Source organism: Epinephelus lanceolatus, chromosome 20, assembly GCF_041903045.1.
Source record: "Epinephelus lanceolatus isolate andai-2023 chromosome 20, ASM4190304v1, whole genome shotgun sequence".
NCBI classification, from domain to species: domain Eukaryota; kingdom Metazoa; phylum Chordata; class Actinopteri; order Perciformes; family Serranidae; genus Epinephelus; species Epinephelus lanceolatus.
Window position 1 is genome coordinate 8,234,498 of NC_135753.1, and position 20,288 is coordinate 8,254,785.

The 20,288-nt window shown below is 40.5% G+C and overlaps 1 protein-coding gene across 1 annotated transcript in view; it reads left to right on the forward strand.

Moving 5' to 3' along the window:
- Positions 1-15,562: 15,562 nt before the first annotated feature.
- LOC117264527 (gamma-aminobutyric acid receptor subunit rho-3-like) overlaps positions 15,563-20,288 on the forward strand; it is a 43,649-nt gene continuing 38,923 nt past the window's right edge. Inside the window, exon 1 of the mRNA XM_033638550.2 lies at positions 15,563-16,010. Coding sequence (XP_033494441.1) covers positions 15,877-16,010 — 134 coding nt within the window. The 5' untranslated portion in view covers positions 15,563-15,876. The remainder of the gene's footprint in view (positions 16,011-20,288) is intronic.

Genomic DNA, 20,288 nt, shown 5'->3' on the forward strand with positions numbered 1-20,288 from the left:
AAAGTCTCAGTTTGTTGTTGTAGCAGCTGCTAACACAACTGAACAGAGCAGATGTACAGCTGTTTAGGTTTTAATGGCATTTGATAACAAATTTTCAACATAAGGTCTGTTCTGCAGAATCTCCTGGACAGATTTCTTGGCAAAGGTTATCTAAAAAAAAAAAATGAAATCCTTTACAAACATCACAGTGTTACACGCAGGTTTACAAATGAAGTCCCACTGCAGTCATCGTTGCTTTACTACTTCTGCCTACAACCTGATCCATCAACAGCAACAGAGGCCTATGGGTATAGTTGTTTTTAGAGCCATGACATGGCAAAATGACAGACATAAATTATTTCTCTGAAACAATAGAACTGGTATGCATGAAATAAATCTACATGATTGTTGCATCATCCGGGAGAGTCCAACATTTCAAAGAAAATGCGTAACATTGAGGATTAAAGAAAACTTTGGTAGGGGATGTACAGAATGTGGAAAAACACCTCCAGAACTGAAGTGACATCTGATCAGAATTATTCACCCTCAACTTCCCTTTATTGCCACACAGCCAGGGTGGATGTGGGCCGTGATTAATAGATTGCAGAGGCATACTCATTACACGAAACAAATCTTATTCTTGGGAAACTAGACTGATTGAAAACAGATGATGTAACAGATATATGAAATATCGTCAGAATAGTAATAGTACTGTATAGTATTGGCAACTTGGCTTGTGTTTAATGGACTGAGTTATAAAGACGTATTCATTTCCATCGCAGATTCAAGTGTACAAACTTTTCTGACTATTGAGCTTTTTTGAAGGCTGAAATAACTTCATTTGTTCATTGAGATTTAAACAGGTGAAGCCTTAAGGATTACTGATAAATGCAAATCATAAATATTAATAGAAATAAAACTATACATAATAGAAACATATATAACAACACATATTTCCTGCTAAAAATAGTTTGCTGGAAAAACACTGTATCCACATCTGATTTGACATAGAATGACTGTTCCTCAATACTTTCACAACAAGAGTGTGCTTTCTCCCAGCTGTCATAGGCCTGAAACATCTGCTTGCGACATTTATGGGAGCCTTTTTGATCCCACAAATAACAACGCTGAATTAACTCAACTACTGAGATTATTCCCACAGAAAAATCCAACAAGTAGCAAGTAGCTCACCTCAGCCGCCGTCCTCCTGTTTCTCTGACAGGTTGTTTCAGGATGACGGTTGAAAGGCGACTGAGCCAAAACTGCAATCAGATTGTTGGTTTTGTGCCAAAGACTTCGATGTTATTGTTTGTTTCTTTGTGTGCACTCCATATGTGTTTGCATGAGTGGTGCATGACAGTTATTCGCGTGACAACGGATGACTGACTGGAGAGATTCATTGTTGCTTTATCACCTGCGTGGCTCTTCCAGCAACTTCAGCCATCTCTGACTGTGTTATGACTGGAGCTGCTAGCTCATGTTGACATTCTTCTTGTAAATCACAGCTCTGTAATGACTCAGACCTCTGACTCACACTTTCACGATGTCAGCAGCAGACCGGTTTACTTGCCTGACAGCCAGGTGACAGTCTGCACCTGTCACACAGTAACGTGACATTTCATGCCCTTGCAGAAAGGTTTTGAACAACCTGCTGAGTAAACACGGCTTCTAGCCAACAGAGTGTGAAACATTAATGTCACACACGCTTTTATTAATCACAATAAACACTTAATTCAATCCAGCTATGTACTTTAACTGATAAATAATCAAATGAGTTCTTACAAGTGAGATTACAAAACTAGTGATTGCGCAATCTGGATAACCTTCCAGACCTCGAACAAAACCTCTCAACATTGTTTTCAATGATAACGGCATCAAAAGACATGTCCCTAACAAAAGTTCATTCTCCTGCCAACAAAGATTAAGAGAAATGCATTACCAGACGTTTCGGTTGGACCCATGTGCTAGTACAGTTAAGTAGTGTATTGCACTGTAAACTGTTGTAAGGAGCAGTTTGTGTTTCTGATGGCTGACAATTTCTGTATTTTTCCACAAATTGCAATCCAACAGTTGTGCCCACTTTACGCAGTGACTTTGCTTTGAACTTCTCTCGCAGCGCTCTTTGTTCATTAGTCACACAATTATTTCTGTAACTTTGCATGTAAACAACCAAATGCAACACTATGAATGTTTTCCAGGAGAGACTTTGGAAATGTGTGCTTTCATCCCCATATAGAAACAATATCGCCTCTCCTCCCTCTTGCACTAGTATCCTGGTTTTAAGCCTAAGCCCCATTTGCACATGATTAGTGTACCTGGGGACCTCATGGGATTTAGAAATTACTTCTCTCATGTCGGTGTTTCATGCAGCACATATGCATGGTATAAACTGAGTCTGTATTTTATCCATATATTAAAGGAAGGAAGTTTCACGTCAGTCTTGGAGATCATGTGTCTGAGAAACATGACCTCTGTTCTGGGGTTGCACAAGGGAGCTGCTTTGGTCCATTATTATTCTCACTGTACATGCTGCCACTTGGTGACATCATTAGAGAACACAATGATCTCTCTCTGCTGAACCAAACAATGCTGCAGCCATAAACTCCATTACTACCTGTCTTTTGGCAATAAATTAATGGATGAGCAATAATTTCTTAAAATTAAATAAAGACAAAACTCAAATCATGCTTGTCAGCCCTAGAACAAAAAGAGAAATGCTGTTAATAATCTGGAGAATTTAAACCCTGGATGAAATCCGAAGTTACAAGTCTTGGCGTGATCCTTGATTCAGATCTATGCTTCAAGTCCCACATTAACAAGGTGACGAAAACATGATTTTTCCAGCTCAGACACATAGCCAAGGTACAACAATTTCTTAATGAAAAAGATGCTGAAAATTGATCCATGCCTTTATTTAATGCCAATTTGACTTCAGCTCATTCAAAACTCTGCAGCTCGGCTATTAACCAGAACCAAGAGGAGAGAGTCATATCAGGCCAGTTTTACCTGCTCTGCACTGGTTTCCTCTTAGATTTAGAATTGATTTTAAGGTCCTCTACCTTGTATTCAAAGCTCTACATGGGCTTGGACCAAGCTACATTGCTAACTCCCTTGCTAACTATTTGCCTCCAAGAGCACTGCAATCATCAGCTACCGGTTTATTTGAGGTTTCCAGCTAGAGATGGAAAACGTTTGGGGATGCGCCCTTTGTCAATTAAACCCCAAAGCTATGAAACGCACCACCCATAGATATCAGCAAAGCTAGCTCGCTAAATATTTTACAAAGGAAGCTAAAAACGTATCTGTTCACTTTAATCACTAATTCACTAATTTATGTCCATTATGTCTATTTTCATGTGAAGCACTCGGTACTTATACTGCCCTTATTGTAAAGCACTTTGTGCTGCATTTCGTGTATGAAAGGTGCTATATAAATAAAGTTTATTGTTATTGATATTTTCATTACTCCTCTTACATGATGCACACAATCACTTGTAACTAAACTTTACACAACACAGAAACACTATGCAGCACCACTAGCGGTGATGTACAGTATTAACCTCCTTTTTTCATTTAAACGTGGGTTTAACCAACAGAACTGATTATGTTGCACAATGTCACGTCATTTATTTTATCATCTTTCAGGATTTTGCGACTGAGCCAAAACTGCAATGCAGTTCATCTGATTGATTTGAGCTTGCTCTTTCTGCAAATGGATCGCTGTGCTGTGTGGCACGATGAAGTTTCTGTCCACAAAATTCTGTCAAACTTTTATTTGTAATTTCAAAGGCAGTCTACATAATTCTCACCCAGGAAAGAGGCAGAAACTCGCAGCGAAAACAGAAAACCCTAAGTAAGACCCTAAAGCACAGAGATGCCGATTCACAGGGGACTAATATTATCATACGACCTCTGCATTTTTTACTTCACAAATTACAGAAATGGCAGATTGACACAGGATTAGAATCACAGATGACCTCTTCAATCATTACAAACGACCAGAGGTCTCCAAATAGAACCAGTCCCGTGCAAGTAGGGCGTTAAGCCCTTTGCCTCACCTGGGGACCTCTAGTGGCCAGAGGTTGTCTGTGATCGTAATCCCATGCAAAACTGCCTTTCCATAATTTGTTAAGTAAAAATTCCACAAATTCCAAATTGTCTACCATATTTGGCCAAACACAGATGTTGTGATGGTGTGATAATATTAGTCCTGTGCGAATCTGCATCTTAGTGATTTGATGTTGTATTTTTCTTTTTTCAAGGTTTTCTCCACGCCTTTTTGTCTGCCTCTTTCCCCATCGATAATTATGGAGACTGCATAGCCAGTTACAAAGGAACATTTTGACAGCATTTTGGGTGCAAATTCAAGAGGGTTATCTGGCAACACAGCATGGAGACCCACCTCATACAGCAATTAAATTATGTGTCTCTTTGCCCTTCCAATGCCTGTTTTTCTCATGTCATTCAGGAAGCTGATGTCACGCAGAGCCTTGAGGTCATATCTGCAGGATAATGTCATAGATGTGAGTAAAATACAGATTTTGCTTATCCCGTGTGAATGTGTCCCATGAAATACAGACGTGGTCAAATGAGGTCCTCTGATAATACTAGTCCCATACAAACTCAACTCAACTCAACTCAAACTTTATTTATAAAGCACATTTAAAACAACCAAGGTTGACCAAAGTGCTGAACAGGTCAATAGAAATAAACAAGCAAATGCAATGAGGTACCCAATAGTACACCACAATAATAACTATAAGATACATAAAATACAATACAATAAAATAAAATACAAGAGTTATAAAATAAGATCAAAATAAGATAAAATGTTTGGGTGTCCAGCTCAACCTGAGTTAAAAGCCTGAGAGAAGAAGTGGGTTTTAAGAAAAGACTTCTAGGGTCTGGGCGGACCTAATGTGCAGGGGCAGGCTATTCCAGAGCCTAGGGGCAGCCGCCCCATAGGCTCTGTCACCTCTGGTCTTCAGCCTAGTCCTAGGAGTAGCCAGTAATAGCTGACTGGCTGATCTCAAGGCTCTGGAGGGAGCATGAAAGTGCAGGAGTTCGGTTAAATAAGGGGGTGCCAGCCCATTTAGGGCTTTAAAAACAATCAATAAAATCTTAAAATCAATTCTAAAACGCACTGGAAGCCAGTGGAGCGAGGCCAAGATTGGTGTGATGTGTTCGTGTTTACGCTTTCCAGTGAGGAGGCGGGCTGCTGTGTTCTGGACAAGCTGTAGACGGTGTAGCAGTGACTGGTCAATACCGACATAAAGCGAGTTACAGTAGTCCAGACGTGAGGTTATAAAAGCATGGATTACCCTTTCTAGATTTTGGGGGGAGAGATAGCCCTTTACTTTAGCTAAAAGCCTGAGTTGATAAAAGCTGGTTTGTATTACTAATCTAACTTGCTTATCGAATTTAAAAGCACTGTCAAAGGTCACACCAAGATTTTTAACAGAGGAACGGATGTTAGGAGTGAAGGGGCCCAGAAAATCAGCGGAGTAATCGGAGGGGTCACATCCAAACATAATGATCTCTGTTTTATCCTCATTGAGATTTAAAAAGTTAGTGTTCATCCAGGATTTGACATCTTTTAAACATTCTAGCAGTGGCTGTACAGAATCCTTGCTAATGGATTTAAGGGGCAGATAGATCTGCACATCATCTGCAAAACAGTGAAAAGGTATGTTGTGTTTCTTAAAAATCAACCCTAATGGCAGCATGTAGAGCAAGAAGAGGATGGGGCCCAAAATGGAGCCTTGGGGGACACCAGAGGTGAGAGGAGCCATAGCTGAGTTGAATTCCCCTAAGTTAACTGAGAAGCTCCGATCAGTGAGGTAGGACTGAAACCACAGAAGGGCAGTACCTGTTATACCTACCCACTGTTCCAGGCGAGACAGGAGGATCCTATGATCTACGGTATCAAAGGCTGCTGACAGGTCAAGCAGCACCAGAACAGCAGAGTTACATGAATCAACAGTTGACAAAAGATCGTTAAAAACCCTCAAAAGTGCTGTTTCAGTGCTGTGATGTGGTTTAAAGTCAGACTGGAACTTTTCATACATGTCATGGGCCACTAGGAATGATTGCAGCTGAGTAAAGACCACTTTCTCCAAAACCTTGGACAAAAATGGTAATTTGGAGATTGGTCTGTAGTTTGACAGGAGAGAGGGGTCCAGGTTTTTCTTTTTTATCCTGGCAAACAGGCCTTTAGATTTTGATCTTAGTCACTTATGGTGTTTCCATGGAACATAAAAAACGTGGTTATTCATATCTCTGTATACATTATCATAACAGTATCCAGGTTTCTGATCATCATCTGCAGGTGTGCCTTGATTGCTGGAGGTGTTTAAAAGCCACAGTATCCTAGTTTCTATCGGAGTACTCCAGGTACTGCAGCATATTCAAGTTTCTCAAGAACTTGATAAGATCTTATCAAGGTTTCTGAAATCAGAACATGATGTTTACATGTGCAACACCTATCTCAGGATAATTGTGCATGTAAACTCTATGACAGACAGCATTTCACTCATGCTTTCAATTGTGGCCGTTTCGAACAACTATAACATCACTTTTTTTTCTTTCAGTGGTCAGACAACACGTCTTTTAAACCATGTCTCCTCTAGTCTAACCAGGACTTCATGTTTTTGGTTTCACAGTGATGTGTATTTAATACAGGGGTTTGTTCTCCCACAGAATCCTATCTCAAACAGCCTCTCTTTCAGCCTGTTTATAAGTGTTTGCTATAAACGGTCATTTCCTTGACATAACTTTCTCTAAACTCAGCTATCCACGCAGACAAGGGCATAGGTTTTGTTTCAACATTAGGGGTGACACATTAAACAGGGAGTTTGAGGGTCCTTCGCCAGAAACTTTTGACCATCAAATACTTCATTTCCTGCATTGTGGTGATTTTTATGCGCCAATTTATCTTTTTTCTGAATCAGTTTATTGTGTAAAAGTCTAATTAGTGTCAAAATAAAATCCTAATGTTTCTGTTAGGGACAAACGCACATGCTCTAAATATTGAGGGGGGCGTGCCCCCTGTCCCCCCCCAGAAATCTACACCTATGCATGTAGGTTTTCTAAGTAGAGGATGCTATGTGCTTTAGATTCAGTGGTTAAACTGAGGAAAAAAAAGAGAGGGGAGCTGCAATTGCAGCAGCTTTTATATGCTGGGTACGTGCACAAAAACAGGCACATAATGGCGTGAAGAAGATTTGCAGCTCTGTTTTCTTTGACATCTTTATTTCTTTGCATTTGAAAGTTTCATTTTTTTCTTTGTGTTCTTGATCTCAGCAGTGAAATTAACTGTCAGGAATGACGGTCAGAGCTGTGAAAATGTGACCAGACAGACATTTCCTTGTCCAGCTCCTTCACTTGCTGTGGTGAGAAAATATTTCCATCCTGAGTTCATACCTGACGTCACCATTTAATGAGAGGGGAACAAGTTTGAATAAGCCATCTGAATATGGGACAGCTCACACATTGCAGAAAGAAAACTCCAACATTGTTGCAACTTTAAGATGTAGAGATTATTGTATTTTCTTCTACAAACTGGATTCTGTGTATCAGGTTGTGTAAAGAAACCCTTTTAAACCCTGCCGTTGTCCTGCTTACAGGTCAGTTGGAGCCACTGGACAAAGAGGTGTTTGTGTCTTACCTGGGGTTTTGTCCTGCGTGGCAACGCTGATCCAGAGGAGGACACAGGCCCAGGTGTGTAATGCTGACATGATTTCCTTTCAGCTAACACGCATATATGACTCAGACAGACACACATGCAGACAGGTCTTCAGTCCATGCTTCTTCCACGGTGGCGATTTCAGGCAAGGGTTTCCACTCCTTTTTTTCCCCCTCCAGCAGGTTTTTTCTTGGATCTTTCTGGGTGGTTTGGCAACACACACACACACACACACACAGGGAAAAAGGAAGAGAAGGAGCATAGTTAGAGGCACATTGCTGACGGAATGGATGCAGGAGAATATAAAGTGTAAAACGTGTCAGCACATGTGCACCTTTTTGAAAAGAATTCAGGTCTGATCCTCTGACGAGCAGTAAGGATTTGGCTTTTCATCACCAACAACAAAAATAAAAGTGAGATTTGCAGCTGAAGCCTTGCGGTCTTTTATCCATCACAAACCTCTCTTTTCTCCTCTGTCATTCCTTTCTGTTATATCTTATCCTCCGTATCGAGCCCTTCTTTTTATCTCTAGATTGCTTTGATAAGTGAAAAGGAAGAGGATGCATCTGCAGCTCACGCACAATAAATTCCTCTCACATTATCTCGACACTATCTTAACTCTCCAAAACAAACACAGGTGAACTTGGTACCACACATCAAAGAGCACGGTGAAGTGTGAAGTATATCTGGCCTCTGATAAAGCGGTCAGTCAGATTTAGAGGTTAAGGAAGTTTACTACTGTAGAGCATGTTTGAAGCACAGAAAATGAGTTTCACGATGATGAAGTGTTGTGACGTTTGTTGGCTGGACCTGAACCGGGCATGCAGCCGCTCACATTGTCAGAGTCTTTTTGTGTTTACTTTGAATCCTTCCTGCATTACAGCTGAAGACAATTCTCCTTTTAAGTGTTATACAGTACAGGAGAAGCACATTATCTCATAATTACTGCTCATGAAGAAGAAGGGCATACACTTGGATTTTTTCCAAATATTTCCTCTTGGTAATGAGGCAAAAGAGCCAGAGCGCACTATAGATGAGTAATGACTTTTGTCTTTGCTTGTATCCTGCCACAAAACAAGTTTGACAGTTTTTCTCAAAAGCTGATGAATGACTTTTTGTCTATTTTTGTAGCTGAAACAAAAAAAGAGAAAGCTTTGGAATGCACTGATAAAAGTCTCAGGTAAAGGGACCGGTGCAGATGTTCAGGATTCTGTAGAAATCAATAAATTACTCTTATTCCAAATGAGTAATCTTTTGACAGAGGGAACATCAGCTAAAACACTATCACTGTCTCGGGGTCAAATAAGGTCAGGTGAGGCAGTTTTACTCCCTAAGCACATTTATTAGAGTGTTTTTAGTTGGAGATAGTATTTCCAGCGGGGATTGTGACACAAGACTGGGTGTTTTAAGTCGAAACATGATCTTTTCATAACCAAAACCAAGTGATTTTTGTGCTTAAACCTATCCAAACATTATACTGTGCAAATGTAACATTGGTTTGTGGTTTGCAGGAATGTACAATGCCAGCATTTATTCTGGGGACTGGGTTGTGTGCAGGGACACAACCCTTTATGCTAGTAATGTTTGTTAGAGTTAATAAGACACTAACAATAACTCTTGACCTCATTAGTTCCAGATTTTCTGAAACAAATACCTGTAACAGAGCAGAGTTTGATTGATTGAATCATTGCGACCTGCCATCTTGCTACTATTGTTTACTCCTGTTGTGCATTGTGCAATGTCCTTCTTTGATAACACATCCCTGATTACAGTGGTTGTAATTGAAGCTGGTGGAAACATGGGCTGGTACACTACAAAGCAGTTTTCAAGTTTCCAAGAGTCCTGAACTGAACCAGTTCAAAAACCAGAGCTAATTTGGTAGAGAACGGTTATGACTGTGCTGCCCATAATCAAGACACTGACAGTAACTCTTTGACCTCAGGTGCACTCACATCCCTATCTTAAACTCTATGTGGCTCATTTCACTCACTCTTCTGCCTCCTAAATACACACTAACACTTCTAAACTCTGTATTCTGTATAAATAACACATTTATTAGTGGTACTATAACACTATCAAAAAGTCTTTGACCTGCAGTCTCAGTTTATCTCAAATTCAAGGTGCTTTGCTAAATGAACGCAAGCAGCAGGTAAAATGCACAGAAGAATACAGTTGATTCAAATACGAGAAGATGCAACAATAAATCATGAAAAGTCGTGCAGGGACACACTAACAACAGCCGAAAAAGAATCAACCTCTCAGGGTCAACTAAGGTCAGAGCACATTTCAATACACTTAAACTTGATGTGCGTAATATTAAAACACAAACAGCACAAGTAACCTGAAGTAGAATAAAATCAAATCTGAAAGTGTGTGCAGGGACTCACCGTGCTGCATTTAAAACATACTCTTTTTAACACCTTTTCCTGTATCAATAACACACTAATTAAAGTTACTAAGACACTAAGTAAGGTGTTAAGACAATAAGTCTTTGACCTTAGGTGCTGCCTCTAAAACACACATTAAAGTTAAAATCACCTTATTCCATATAAGTCAACACATACACAAAACTGACGGCCACAAACATCAGCCTCAACATTATATATATGTCTCTATACTTTCAAAATGCACACAGTGTATTTATTCACAGATGATCTTATACATTGTGCCAAAAGACAGACAATAAATGCTACAAACTTGCAGTTTATCCTGATAAAGTGTCTTTTTTCCCTCTCTTAAACTTCACTTTGGTGTTTTGTATGTCAGCAACCAACTGAGTCTCTAAATAAGTCACTAAACAAAGTATTTCACAGTTTCCAGTAAAAAGGAACAGCAGAAAACAGAATGATACTCTTTTTCTTTGTCATATAAACATAGGTGTAGATGTCAAGTCCTCTCAAAGTAGCAGAGGACTTGACAAAATTAACCATGAATCGATGCAGAAAAGGCACACCAAAAGGTTCACCAGAATGCAGAATAGGTGTTTCACGCTCAAATTTTTCTGGCTGAGGACCCTGAAACCCCCCTGTTTCAAATCTGCGCGCCGCCCCCAGTAAGAAAACGTCCTTGGATATAAAACAGATTGTTTTCATTTATCGTAATTTCAGCATTTGCTCTTTGATCTGAGGTGCACTCTGAGTTTATCTGACAACAGGAGCAGTTCAGTTCCTCTTGAAGCAGCTTTCCTCATGATTTAAGTGTCTTTGACCAGCTGATTACTTTTATGAATGACATGTATATTTTTAGAAGCAGTTTTATAGCTTCATCACAGCCCTGCTCTTCTAAATGTTATTAATGACCTTCTTATAGAAATATAACCCTTCTACACCTTAAACTGCTCATACAAGTGTCTTTGATTAGTGTCCTTATTAATAAAAGACAGAAAAGGCAAAAACTTACAGAAGCTCCTGGACATCCACAGTAAAACTTCTCTTGTGAAGTACAAAAAGTCACTTTTTTAACGACCTGATACAACAGACAGAGCTGAAATTGGTGCCATCTGTCAGTGACATGCTGGGAAATGAGAGTGAGCTGAGAAGACACTTACAGTGACTCAGCTGGAGCTCCGGTTCAGATGAAATCCAGGAAAAAAGAGAAGGAAGAAGCGTGTATTGCCTCCTGAGCTGAGTGAGTGTCAGCTTGACTGGATCAACAGGTTATTTAGAGAAAAGGCAGCTAACACACATACACTCCACTACACAATCATTTCACCACACACAAGGCACTACAGGGAGAGTAAGGCCACTCCACACACACCCTCTGAATGGGTGGAGTTTGGTTGTGATTGGCAAACTGACAAACACACACACAAACACAAACATGAGACCCTCCACAGGAGTCAGTGTTTCCTCTGCAGCTCAATCAAATGTCAGTGGGGTTGCTTTAAAAGTGCAGAGCTGTTTTAGTACATGCTGTGTACTGTGTGCTATGTGCTGTATGCCAGGCAGCCAACACCTCAACACCTGCTTACACAATAAAAAGATTGGCTTGTATCCTCTGTTCACTTTCACTTTTCAGAGGCTTAAATGACATGTACAGTAGCAAATAAATAGCTGTATCAAATGAGGCACAGTTCACATCTTTATCTTTTAGCATGAGGCGATGTGACGTGTGTCCTCTTAGTCATCTTTAAGTCATTATTTAGTCATCATTAGGTTCAGCAGAAATGAGACAGTCAAACAATCCCAGATGTAGATGAGTAACCTTTATTTAACCTGGGAAAGTTTCACTGAGTACACTGTTCTCTTTTTCAGGGAAGCCGTGCCACAGTTAACCCTAACCCTTACTCACACTCACACCTGGACACCAGTTAAACCAGTCTGATCTTGTGGTTGGGGGTTACAGGAAGTTCCTCAGGTTAAACAAAGGCCTCTACAGTAAGTGGTAGTGAAGAGGGAGGGAATGGACTTTCACCTTTTATCTTTTATTGTATCATTATGACGATCTCTGATAAGTGTGACATAGTGCAGCTGTAATCTTTGAATCGAATGAGATAACATAGTGATTGTTTCCACTGTTTGAAACAGGCAGAAGCTGAAAGTATATAGATAAAAAAAGAGCCATCACTAGACCAAAAGAAATTTCAGAAGGAGGCAGTTGACACCAGTGTTCAATGGGTTTGTTGTTATTTGATTAATGTGATTTTGTTTGTAATATGCAGTGAGGATTTTTTGATGTGTTCTGCTTCGCAATGGTGAAAAGTATGTTTGCTCTACTTTAGTTCAGCTGTCCTTAAAGGTCCAGTGTGTAGGATTTAGGATGCAGGATATATTGGCAGAAATGGAGCGTAATATAATAAGCATCTTTTCTTTAGTGTGTAATCACTTGAAAATAAAAATCCTTGTGTACTCGTTACGTTAGGGCGCATTCACACCAGGATAGTCCAGGGCACTCGGATAGATTGGGAGGGGAATGCCGAAAAATTTTACACTTTCATTTGGTTCTGTTCACTTTCACACTGCATTCTTTAAAGCAGACCAAACCACCTGGACCACGTCACGCAGTTACAACAACTGCTTGTTTGGGGGCAGTATTGCCCAAAACAACCACTGATCAGGAAGAAAAAAGCATGGGGAAGAAGAAAACCCGGCCAGGACCTAAAAAAAAAATGGAAATCCATCCAATTCAGCCGGCTTGGTCGCCACAAAAACAATCGAGCAACACTAAATTTGCCTGCACCTCCTCACTGCTCCACGTCTGGAGAGAGACATTTTCCAACATTTTCTTTTTTTAGCTCTGCTTGTCCCGGTTTGTGCTGTTGACTTTGTTTTTTTGTACCCAAAATGCACTGCACTCTACGTCACTTCCTCTCTTTGGTTCACTTCCTCTCTGTGGTTTGCTGGATAGTCCGTTTGCATTTCCCCCTGTAAGTGAACAGCACCAGAGTTCACTTGCAAGTGAACTGAGACCCCCAGTTTTCAAGTGGACCAGGGTTTGCTTGTTTGGTCCGCACCAGAGTTCGAATGAGCATTCACACCACTCCAAATGAACTGAACTATCCGTGGAAGCAGACCAGGGTTCATTTAAAGCGGACCAAATAGCGCCAGTGTGAATGCGTCCTTAGCATGAGACGTTTATATCTACATAGGGATTGGGTCCTTGTCTGTGGAGATCGCAATGCTTCACCGCCATATTTCTACAGTAGCCCAGAACAAACAAACAAACCAAACACCGCCTTTAGGTAAGGCCATTTGCATTTTCGAGTTGGACACAGTTAGCAGCCCCTCTGCGACAAGAGCGTCAGAAAGACACTGATTTTTTTTAACACAAAACTGCTATATTCAGTGTTTTTACCTGTTTAAATCACCTGGTCAATTAGTGTTGGAGAGGAAGAGACCTCTGCAGATAATTGGGCCTGTAGTAAAAAGCCGTCTGAACTTCTGGATCAGAAGGGTGAGCACATATTTGTAGGTGCCAGACTGGCGGCCCGTCTGCGACATGCTAATTAGGTCAGAAGAAACATTGATTTTCTCCATGAAACTGTTTTATTCAGTGTTTTTACCTGTTTAAATCAGCAGGTCTGTTTGTTTTGGAGAGGAAGAGACATCTGTACATAATTCAGCTTCCAATACAAACCTCCAGAACAATGAACACTGATGGAATTCTAACCAGAAGTTTCAACTTGTTGCAATCTGCAATCTGTATCTTGAAGTCCAATTTTGAGGTACTTGTACTTTACCTGAGTATTTCCAGTGTATGCTTTGTTATGCTTCCACAGTAGTATCCAAGTGTCTTGTATGTATTTGTGGGCACAACAGATTCCTTCATGGGGCAACCTCTCGCTCAGCAGGTAGAGCGTGCACCCCATATAGGCTAAGTTCCAACCTGTGGTTCTTTGCTGCATGTTATCCCCATTCTCTCTCCCCCTTTACTGTCTCTCTCCAGCTGTCCAGTAATAAAGGCAAATCCCTAAAAACAATAATCCTAAAAAAATTCCTTCAGGGCAATGCTCTGTGTAACAGTAAATTAATGGAATAGTTGTGTTTGGAGTTCCATGAACCCACAAAAAGACACTTGGATAATGCTGTCAGTCCAGTCACTAGAAGAACATGTTGGCTGTTGAAGACCAACTGACAACAAAAGCAGTTGTTTTTTAGCAAGTCAGTGCTGTGTTTCCAGCGGCTTTACAGGCACTAATGTTGCAATTTTTTAGCAACCCATTGCTGTTTTTCCCGCAGGGATAGTGGCACAACAAGCAGTTGTTTTTGACAGAGACATCACTGTGTTTCCTGGGATTTCTCGTGATAGTGCCAGAAAAAATGGTTGTTGTTTTGCTGAGATATTGGGAGATATTCAGTGGAGATTGTGCCCCCAAAACCAGGTATTTTAAGTCAAAAGTGTTTTTTGTGCCATAACCACACGTCAACAACAGTGTTGATGAAACATAAGAAAACTTAAAGTTTCAGTGTATCCGCTGCATAATAATGTACAAATGTATCCATGGTTTGACGAAACGTACAATGTCAACATTTTTTTCTGGATTTTCACAGAGTTCTTTGACGTCTTTTTGATCTGTCTTTTATTCGAACTCTGTCAAAGTCCATTTGCACTGATATACTTTTATTTTCCAGGCGCTCTGCTCTCCCTAACCCCATTTGATAGAAAACTACTATATACAACTATATACAATTTATATTGTGTTTTTGGGTGAACTGTTCATTTAATTTCAACAACTCTGGTGCCACACATAGTAAACTGCAAAGGAAGAAATTCCTCAAACTCACACACCAAACATCTAAAACTGAATTTGCATGTGTTTTTATGCAGCTGCACGGCTCTTTAGGCTGTGCATGCGTGTGTGTTGATACTTGTGCGTGCGTGCGTGTGTGTGTGTGTGTGTGTGTGAGTGGGATTATGTCTTCCAGAGGTGTAAACTGAAGAAGGAGCTGTAGGTGAGGCTGGATTAGACGCAGCTCTCGCTCCACTCCAGCTCGGATTAAACCTCGGCCGATCTTGACGACCTTTTGTTGTTTGAGCTGCTTTCAATCCCGTGATTCATTTTCACGCACATAACTCCTCTCCACACACGCACACACACACACACACACACACACACACACACACAAAATGTGGAGGTGTGCGCTAACCTCATATAATCCATATAATCACACCAGGTGCCTGTTTTTTTATTGTCCCACTGAGAAAATCCTGATTACTGATGGGTGTTTTAGTGTGTGTGTGTGACTGTTTGTAGGTTAGTGAAAGATTGCTGTGGCTGTAGATAAGAGGATTAGAGTGGAATTAGTGTCATTCCTCTATCGCCGCGAGGAATAGATTCATATCGATTTTAATCAGAGATAGAAAGATCCACAAAAAAATTGCAGATAAAACAGACAGAGACAGACTGTGCGAGCAAGAGGAGGAGTGAATGAAGCCGGGGGGAAAGCAGCAGAAGATTCCTGGAGATCATCGCAGCCGGAATGTTCAGCTGAAGGGGCTGCACAAACACCTGCTGCAGAGATACATGCATGTAAAGATACATGTAGAAACATTTAGGAGAACACTGCACTCATGCATTTGCTTTGTTTGGAAATCATTCCTTTGTTTTGGAGCTTTCTGGTTGAGGAAACTTCCAGCCATAGTGGGATGTTTGACCAAAACCACCGGCGTTAGTCTGCAGGGTGGTGTGGACAGTGGAACTGGTGGAGCTGGTGGAGTGGTTGTGGCCAGCGATGTTGGCATTGTGTCAGTTGTGGCAGGGAAACCTGTGAAAAATGAAGGTGGACGTGTTGACTTGCCTGGCTCTTGTCGTCAGCCTCATCACCACAGTGACCGGCGGCCGCAACTCCGGACGCAGGAAGCACAAGGAGGTGTTCCTTGGGGAGAACAGCAAGTTCAAGTTTGGAGGGTGAGACACACTGATCACACACATTTATCACAGTTCAGAGTGAGTCAGTAGGTGATGCAGATGATTGGTAGCATATTTCTCTGTCTGTTCTTGACTGTTTGTGCTTCTTAAACCTTCATTTTTTGGCCACTTGGGGGCAGCGCAGCAAACTGTTAACACAACACTGACATATTATCACCCTATGAAGTTGATATGCATGTGTAAATAAGCACATATTTTCATATTTATACATACATTAGATACGTAGCAACTTTAGCATTAACTTGTCATGTTTGTGGACACCATCATAGTTGGCATTAACTTATTAGCAAACATGAACTACACCTGAGGCTGATGGGAATGTCTTTAGTTTCGCAGGTATTTGGCCATAAACCAAAGCATGTGATGAATACAATTTTAGTCACGATAATGGAGTTAGATGAAAAAACTGATTCAGGGATTTAGCGTTGCACTCCTGTGCCATTGTCGGACTAACGATGGACAGTTTTACAGAAAAAGCATTAAAATCAATGCAGCATTCCTCTTTTTTGTTTGAAAAACAAGAATGCTGCACCCACAGTGCAACTCGACAGCTCTCAAGAAAATAGCACCCTCTGCTTGTTTTGTGTTGTGAACATTACTGTCCAAATGTGACCTCATTGTCACCATAATGCATACCTGCCAACACTCCCCGTTTTCCCAGGTTTCCTCTATATTTCAAGGCCATGTCCCAGTAGCATCCCATTTTATTGTTTCTCCCAGGAAATTCCCATGACTTGCATGGCCCTCAAATTTTATTATGAATAACTGTCATATATGGAGCCACGTGTTTTGTATGTTTGTCTGACATCCCCAAAGTTGCCACATTGTTTATGAAACACAACCTTCACACAGATATGTCATATTTGTACATTTCGTAGGTATCATATCATTGTTTCTAAAGAGATATAGTGTATGAGCTGACGGTCATCAGGAGGTGGGTGGGACGGCAAATGGTGTGACACCTAAGTGAGACTCCTGCCAAGGTGTAGACCACTACAGACCACATAATTTTTAGTTCCCAAATATGGGTGACTTTTAGGGACCCTTGGCGTTTTTTCCAGGGTTCTTTTAGGCACCAAACATTGGGTATTTTTAGAGATCTATCACTGTTTTTCCAGTGGCTTTTTAGCCCCCAAACATGTATTTTTTGCCAGCAGGAACAGTAATGCAAAAAGCTGTTGTTTTTCACTGACATCCCTGCTTTTCCAGTCAGGATTGAGTGGGTATTTTAAGCCAAAAATGATCTTTTCCTAAACATAACCAAGGGTTTTTTATGCCTAAACATAACCACATGTTCACCACATTATTGTATCCTTAAGTCTCAAGGTACTGTATCTGCTACATAATAACGTGCAAATGCAACATATCTGTGGTGTTCAGAAACGTGGAATACCAATATTTTTTTTTTCTGGTAATTGGGTTGCAACTGGTAACTCACAACCAAACTCAAGGGGTGTGTGAGCAGCTGCTCTCTACGCAGGCAGACAGGCAACGCAGACAGGCTAGTGAAATTAATGTTGCTGTAAGATATATAAATAGCAGGCTAGGAAAAATCTATATACACCTGCAAATCTAAGCAGTGTTGGACTGAACAGTTTCCTTTTATATCTGCCAGCCACTGGTATAGTGGCCATGCCCTGTGCAAAGCCTGTAGGAAGGATTGTTATGTAGGGCACGGTGGGGAGAATAGTGCGAGCCAGCATATCAGCTCCAAATGGCACAAGCACGGCGTTAAAGGATACATTGGCAATATCGACCTTTAGCATCAAAGGACAGACTATCAGTGAAAATATTTTATGTATTTTGAAAACTAAACGTTGGCAGGTAAATGTATATTTTAGAATTAAGTCCAAGCACCTTGAATTTGTAAAATGAGAACTGTGAGGTGCTTTTGAAGGTAAAAAAAAATCCAGATCATGATATCGTCAGGCACTAGTAGTTAGAACAAAGACAAAAGTTATATTAAAAGTCTTTATTCAGTTTATATTGATGTAAAATGCAGACTAGATTCAACCTCAAAGGGTTTTCATCACCATATTGATCAATCAATAGCTCAAAACTTGAGGATCCAGTTATGCCTCCTTGACGTCTTTTAACACTACAGGAAGCTGCAGTTTCTATGTAGCATCAGCTATTCAGTGCCTGTCTACATTTAATTACTATACAGAATATTCTAGGGTTTGTCAGGAAGCTGCATTTCCACCTATAACAAAAAGGTCACACAGAGGTTCCCATAATTTGATCACTTCCACTTCCCTGTTTCACGTAAAAACCACAAATGACCTCAAACACTTCTTTTATTTGAAGAAACGAGACCACAACAAAATTTTTCCCTAAATGTAATTATAGTTTTAGTTTTAGTTCAGATTTTAATTGACTGTGCTGTTTTTATTGCTCACAGCTGAGTTACTGACCTCTGCAAGTTTGAAATCAGCTTTTGGCAAAGAAAGTGCTGGTCAGACAGGTTTTATTTGTCTAATAGGAAAAAACGCAGCTTTCCTGGAGCTCCTGTTGGAAAGGATGAATGAATGAATGAATGCAGCTGCAGTTCCTCAACATGTTGTGTCAGCAAGTAGAAACACTGAATAGATTCTCATCAAAACTTTCTATGAAAAACATATAAACCCCCCTTGTGCTGTGCAAATGGTTATTTTTAACAAAAATATTGATGATAATTTACAAAGTGAACCACCTGTAAAAACATCCAGGAAGCATTAAATTGTAATAAATTCATTATCCAGGTGTAGCTTTAGGACGAGTTGTTAGAGGAGGGAAAAGATTTATTTTAATTCAATAACTGCAATAAAGAACATTAAAGCTGTTTTTGTTTAAGGTGGGAAAACAGATTTTTAAAAGAGAGACATTAAAAGTTGTTGTATCTAACTGGAAATATTTAAACTGAGTTTGGTGCCATACAAAATGTTTTATTTGAAACCTGTTGCTGCTTGTTGCAAATCATTTTAAGATTTTATTACTTATTGCACACCCATTTTGTCTCTGCAATAAAAGCTTGTTTATTAGTAAGATGTTAACTGAACTCTGGCTTCAGTTCTCATTCAACTGTCAAAGTAGTTGAACAAAACAGCCAGTGTGTGTGTGTGTGTGTGTGTGTGTGTGTGTGTGTGTGTGTGCAGCAACAGTGAGAAAAACAATATAGCGTTGATCCACTGTCTCATGTCAACGCCCAGCTCATTGTTTGAATGACAGGTGATCTGTGGGAAATACAGAGCAGACACAGCTCAGGGATTAAAGCAAAGTAACAGAAATGAGTCAGTGGTTTAATTTAGAACATCTACTCCAATACTGTACTTAAAGGTCCAGTGTGCAGGATTTTGAGGGAATATACAGTACAGGCCAAAAGTTTGGACACACCTTCTCATTCAAAGCGTTTTCTTTATTTTCATGACTATTTACATTGTAGATTCTCACTGAAGGCATCAAAACTATGAATGAACACATGTGGAGTTATGTACTTAATAAAAAAAGGTGAAATAACTGAAAACATGTTTTACATTCTAGTTTCTTCAAAATAGCCACCCTTTGCTCTGATTACTGCTTTGCACACTCTTGGCATTCTCTCCATGAGCTTCAAGAGGTAGTCACCTGAAATGGTTTTCCAACAGTCTTGAAGGAGTTCCCAGAGGTGTTTAGCACTTGTTGGCCCCTTTGCCTTCACTCTGCGGTCCAGCTCACCCCAAACCATCTGGATTGGGTTCAGGTCCGGTGACTGTGGAGGCCAGGTCATCTGCCGCAGCACTCCATCACTCTCCTTCTTGGTCAAATAGCCCTTACACAGCCTGGAGGTGTGTTTGGGGTCATTGTCCTGTTGAAAAATAAATGATCGTCCAACTAAACGCAAAGCGGATGGGATGGCATGTCGCTGCAGGATGCTGTGGTAGCCATGCTGGTTCAGTGTGCCTTCAATTTTGAATAAATCCCCAACAGTGTCACCAGCAAAACACCCCCACACCATCACACCTCCTCCTCCATGCTTCACAGTGGGAACCAGGCATGTGGAATCCATCCGTTCACCTTTTCTGCGTCTCACAAAGACACGGCGGTTGGAACCAAAGATCTCAAATTTGGACTCATCAGACCAAAGCACAGATTTCCACTGGTCTAATGTCCATTCCTTGTGTTTCTTGGCCCAAACAAATCTCTTCTGCTTGTTGCTTCTCCTTAGCAGTGGTTTCCTAGCAGCTATTTGACCATGAAGGCCTGATTGGCGCAGTCTCCTCTTAACAGTTGTTCTAGAGA